Here is a 6,000-nt window from a genome sequence, read left to right on the forward strand (position 1 = left end):
GATTACGCTCCCATAAAGTACCTTGGTATGTTTAATTACTTTAAAGGTGCTAAATGAATGCAAATGGTTGTTGTTGATGGGACAAAAGGCACTAGATCAAATTGGTAAAAAGGCAAGTTTTAGGGTGGATGGGTTGGTGGGGGTGGGGGTAAGTTACTGTGTAAGCTCTTCCTTCACATGATCAGCCATAGATGCCATGGACTTACAGATAGTACAAGAAGCATTGGAGTAATTCTGAAGCAGTTGTCAGATCTTTCTGAATGGGGCACTCAGGATGGCCAGAATGGCATCCATTTTCTGCGCATATCTGGGGAATGTTTGAATCTGAACTTAAATATTCCTGGTTCTAATGAAAAATCTTCGACCCGAATCATTATCCGATTTTCTCTCTCTCCACACATACTGCCTGACCAGCTGAGCTTTCCAGCATTTTCAGTTTTGACTTCCTTTCAAATCTGTCTCCTCCCCGTGCTTCCCTCCCCCACCCCCTGAGGGATTGGTATGCTGTTAACCCAAAAGGCTGGTGCTTCTCCACCTGCAATCAAACACTTAAGTCAACAATAACCAAAGGTGAATGGCTGCCAGCAATCAGCTGGAAAATTGGGCAGAATCAAAGGGACCGTCATCACTGGAAAGGAAACCACAGTGGGTTCCCAGTGTGGCAGAGAGGAGCAGGTCAGTGTAACAGCCCCAGTCAAATTAAATCCATCATATTCTCAAGCAGCTGAGGAACTACAATAAAGATCTTTCACTGAATTTACAGCACAAGAACAGGCCATTCGACGCAACTGGTCTATGCTTATGCTCCACAAGAGCCTTCTCCTGCTCACCCTATTAACATGTCCAACATTGTTAGCTGTTGTTTAGTAGTGGTACTCTTGCTTCTGAGTCAATGGGTTGAAGTCCCACTCCAGAGACTCGAGCACGTAGTCCAGGCTGACACTCCAGTGCAGTACCGAGGAAGTGCTGCAGCGTTGGAGGTACCTTCCTTCAAGCGAAACATTAAACTGACGCCCTGTCTCCCCTCTCAGTTGGATATCAAAGATCCCACTGCACTGCTTCAAAGAAGAGCAAGGGAGATATTCCTGGTGTCCTGGCCAATGCTTAAACCACAAACAACATCTCTATATTATCCGATCACAAATCTCATTGTTTTTTGCGGGATCTTGCTATGCACACATTGACTGCTCTGTTTCCTAATTTTACACTTCAAAAGTACTTAATTAGCTGCAAAGCGCTTTGAGATGGCCTGAGGCCACAAAAGGCACCACAAAAATGCAAGTCTTTCCTTCTACTCCTTTCTCCTTCATGTACTCTTCCAGCCTTCCTTTACAGGCTATTCACCTCCACCATTCCATGATCTTATTGAAACATAAAAGATTCTGAGGGGGCTTTACAGAGTGGATGCTGAGGGGGTGTTTCCTCTTGTCGAGGAATCTAGAACTAGAGGGCACAGTTTCAAAATATGGGGATGCCCATTTCAGATGGCGATGAGGATGAATTTCTTCTCTCAGAGGGTCGTTCATCTTTGGAATTCTCGTCCCCAGAGAGCAAAGGAGGCTGAGTCATTGAATATATCCGAGGCTGAGTTAGACAGATTTTCGATCCGCAAGTGTTATGGGGACAGGCAAGAAAGTGAAATTAAGGCCACAATCGTGTCTCAGCCATGATCTTACTGACTGGTGGAGCAGGCTCGATGGGCTGAAAGGCCTACTCCTGCTCCTATTTTTTTAATGATCATATGGTAGGGAGTCCACGTTTTACTCAACCTCTGGGTAAAGGAGTTTCTCCAGAGATGATCCTTGGATTTATTAATTATCTTATATTTATGGCCCTCAGCTTTGGTCTCACCTGCAAGCGGAAACATCTTCTGTGTGTCTACCCAATCAAGCCCCTTAAGTTTGATGTCTCTATCAAGCCATCTCTCAGTCTTCCCTTTTCTAGAGAAAAGAGCTCCAGTCAATATTTCCAGCTTTTGTACACTCAGTTCTGTTATCATTCTTGTGATTGTTTTTTGTGACTTTTGTGGTGCCTCTATATCCTTTTTGTAATATGAAAACCTGAACTGAGCATAGCACTCTGAAGTGGGCATAACCAAGGTTCTATACAAGTTTAACATAACTATGTTTTTTTAATTCCATCCCTTTAGAATTATACCTTTCTATTTGAATATGGGACTTCCTCACTACCAAGCTTTAGTTTTTTAATTCATTCTTAGGATGTGGGTATCGCTGGTAAGGTCAGCAGTTATTGCCTCTCTCTCATTGCTTTGAGATGTTGTTGTTGGGCTGCCAGCCTTGTACTAATTTCATGGTTTGATACAACTAAATAACACCAGGTTACATTTGCATCTCCTTAGTCCAGGAACACCTGGATGAATTATAAGCACCCAACAACTACCCAGACCAAACTAGCCATTAACTTCTCCTGTTAAGTGCATGTATAAGAATGCTGGGGGAAGGATAGGATTTGGCTGTCACAGTCAAATAGCTTGCCAATACTTGTCACCAAGATCAAGTACATGGAGGGTTTCCATAGCCATGGAATTTCATGCTGTAATTCAAGCCAGTGCATTGAGAGAGAGAACGAAAGTTAACAAAAGATAAATACAGAAGTGAGGTGAATCAGTATACAACTTCCTGTGTGACTAATATGGACACTGATTCACTCTGAGGTGAGTGAGGCCTTGCGTTAGAATATTGCTTTATGACTGAGAGCAGACAGTTTCATGGGAATCAGGCAGAAATTACAACCAGAGACAAAACAGTGAAAACGCACTAGAGGTATTTTCTGCACATAACAATCACACAAGGAATCAGGTAGAAACTAAACTGACTGCACTAAGACATAAATTATATAGGAATGATAATGTGACTCACAGGACCCAGATTCAAGAATCATTTCAGTGTCAGTTCTATATATGCTAACATTCAGTTATCCCTCTACCAGCATCAGCGTTGTGGGACCTTCCTGGGCACAAACTGACTGCCGTGTTTCCTACAAGAATGACTACACCTTAAAAGTACTTCCTTAGGCGTAAAGCGTGTTTGGGATGTGAAATTGTGAAATGGCACTATTGGAGGTTCTTTCCCACCGTGTGCTGGAGAGATTTCACAAAGCGCCCTAGTGCCAATTAAGTATTAGTCACCAATTATTGATGAGCTGGAAGAGTTATCAATATTTAACCTCAACACACTTTGTTCTTTGACTCTGCTCTTGGAGCTTTGCACTCATACAGAGGTGCAGTTCCGCAGGGACTAACAGCTTCCTCACTGATTGCCCTACTAACCGTTCTTCATCAGTCTGAGCATTGGTACCCAAGGGGGACATCCACACAGGAGTAAAAACACTAGTTTCCTTCACATAGCTGCCTGGTGGAAGTCAATGGGATGGTGCGGACACGGTTTGACTGCAAGAGCAAAATAGCAGGGTAAGCAGATGAAGCATGTGCCCTCGTTCATTGACAATTACCCTTATCAGCTGCTAATGCTGGCACCCACGTGCCAGGTTGACAAGGGCTAATTAAACTCATCTTGGAGGCACAGGTTCATCACAATCAGTCCCATATCCTGCAGCAGTTCAAAATGCATTATCCATAATCTTCCCCTTTTCCATCTCTTTCATTAGCCATGCATAAATGAAAAGTAAACAGTAATGAAAGAACTGCAATCCCACTTTAGCAAAAAGGAATTGGAGTTTGCAGGGAACCTTCTTTACAATTTAAAAAAACACAAAAGCCTGATGCTGAAGGCCATAATTCATACGACATGCATCAGCTACCGTCCAGTAGCTCAGTTGAAAACCCATCCCTCATAGGTCAGTTTATGAAAGCAGTATTAGCTGCGGCTTAGTGGGTAGCACTCTCATACAAGGGTCAGAAGGTTGTAGATTCAAGTCCCAAGTCAGAGACTTGGGCATAAAATCTCAGCCAATTGCAGGTAACATTAAACCCGGATCATCGCTGCTCTCTCAGGTAGGCATGAAAGATCCAACATTGTTACTTGAAAAACAGCAGTGGGAGCCCTCCCAATACTCAGCTAACAACACTAAACACAGATTGTCTGATCACTGTCACATTGGTGTTTGTGGGAGCTTTCTATGTGCAAATTGGTTGTCATGTTTCTCTGTGTTACAACAGAGGCTACCTTTCAAAAAATGGCAACAAATTGCAGACATTCTGAGGTTGTGAAAGGTGCGAAGGAACTGCCCTTCACTGGGGATGCAATCGCCCGAACTTTACAAGACATTGCCACCAAGTTCAGAAAACCAACATTGTACACGAGAGCCTCCAAACTAATTGAAAGTGAACATCATTTGGCCACAGTATGAATGAACATGGCCATAGGTGGGCAAGGGTGCAAAGTATGTATTTAAAAATAAGGATCTCCCATTTTAGAGATGAGGAAAATATTTTTCTCTCAGGGAGTCGAGAGTCTGTGTAATTCTCTTTCCCAGTGAGCGGCACAGGCAGTCATTGAATACTTTTACGGCAGAGGCAAGTAGATTCTTGACTAACAAGGGAGTCAAATGTTATCAGGGGTAGGCAGCAAAGTCGAGTTGACGCCCCAGTCAGACCAGCTACGATCTTATCAAATGGCAAAGCAGGCCTGAGTGGCCAAAGGGCATACCCCTGCTCCTAGTTCATATGTATTGAGATATCGCCTGGTGTTCAACCAATGATTGTAGGATAGTAGCCAGATAAAACTACCAGAATTGAGGGTGTAGAGGGAGCAAAGGGCGTGGAGGTTACGGAAGGGCAAAGAGTGCACATTAGACAAAGGGCATAGAGGGGGCAAAGTGTTCAGCAAGGCTAAGGGGACAGAGGGCAAGGGGGAATGGGTGCGGGCAGAGGGCAAAGGGGAAAGGATGCAGGCAGAGGGCAAAGGGGAAAGGGTGCAGGCAGAGGGCAAAGGGGAAAGGGTGCGGGCAAAGGGGAAAGGGTGCGGGCAAAGGGGAAAGGGTGCGGGCAAAGGAGAGGGAGAGAAGGTGGCAACTGCCTGTTCAGAGTAAGGGGGCAAGTGGGGAAATGGGTGGATGGAGGGAAGGGGTTGAAGGAGCCACTTACCTGCAGTGGGTTGCCTGGATCTAAAGTATTCCTCGTAAACAGTGTTCTGGATGAAGTTACTGAAGCCTTCCCTCCTGAAGAACCTGCAGACATACACCTGGTTGTAGAGGCAGTTGAAGAGGAAGCAGCCGCTGATCTTCCTCAGCATACCATCCCCCTGGCTTTGCTGCTTGGTGTCCTCCAGCAGGACGACATTACAGCCCCGGGTCCGGCAGCAGATGCTCACACAGTCCCTGGTGCGGCTGACATTGGGGGCTCCCAGGAAGGTGGCCCCGGCGGACACAGAGTCATCCGTGTCCAGCACGAAGTCGTCCCGACCCAGGCGGTACAGGCTCATGCAATCCCTGCCGGGCGGATGGTCGCGCCAGGCGACCAGGCTCACCTGGGGCAGGTAGGACAGGTAGAGCAGGTAGGGCAGGAGCTGGGCGAGCTGCGGGGACATGACCGCTGCCGAGCTGGGGCGCGGGTCCGAGCCGAGGAGAGTGAAGCTGGGCGCTGGCTGCACCCAGGTGAATCCCGGAAACTGTCTGAGCCAGTGTGCTCCACACCCAGCCAGCCCACAGAGTATTACACAGCTCACCTACACAACAGGAAGTGTAACCCAACACCCCAGCCTTAACTCACCCACAGGGAACCGACACAGCCCGTCACCAGCCACAAGCAGCAGAGAGTTAGTGAATTCAGAGCCCTCACACACAAGCTCCAACCTCAATGTGGGGGGAGCAGCTGGTGGGACTTAAATTCCAATTAATTCACAAGCCTGGACCATGAAGCCTTGGAGCCATTGGCTTGTTGTTAAAACCCTGCCTGCTTCACCAATTTCTCCCCCTCCCACCCCTCCCGAAGGGAAGAGAACCTGCCCTCCGTACCTGCCCTGGTGACTCCAGACCCGCAGTGGCTGGCCATGGTGATTGACCCTGAGGGGCGGAATTTCC

The 6,000-nt window shown here is 46.8% G+C and overlaps 1 protein-coding gene across 1 annotated transcript in view; it reads right to left on the reverse strand.

Annotated features, from left to right (window-relative positions):
* The window catches only part of LOC144693319 (kunitz-type protease inhibitor 1-like), a 56,071-nt gene extending 50,430 nt beyond the window's left edge, over window positions 1-5,641 (reverse strand). Inside the window, exon 1 of the mRNA XM_078563112.1 lies at window positions 5,066-5,641. Coding sequence (XP_078419238.1) covers window positions 5,066-5,507 — 442 coding nt within the window. The 5' untranslated portion in view covers window positions 5,508-5,641. The remainder of the gene's footprint in view (window positions 1-5,065) is intronic.
* Window positions 5,642-6,000: the final 359 nt, after the last annotated feature.

Source organism: Cetorhinus maximus, chromosome 18 (assembly GCF_964194155.1).
Source record: "Cetorhinus maximus chromosome 18, sCetMax3.hap1.1, whole genome shotgun sequence".
Taxonomy (NCBI): domain Eukaryota; kingdom Metazoa; phylum Chordata; class Chondrichthyes; order Lamniformes; family Cetorhinidae; genus Cetorhinus; species Cetorhinus maximus.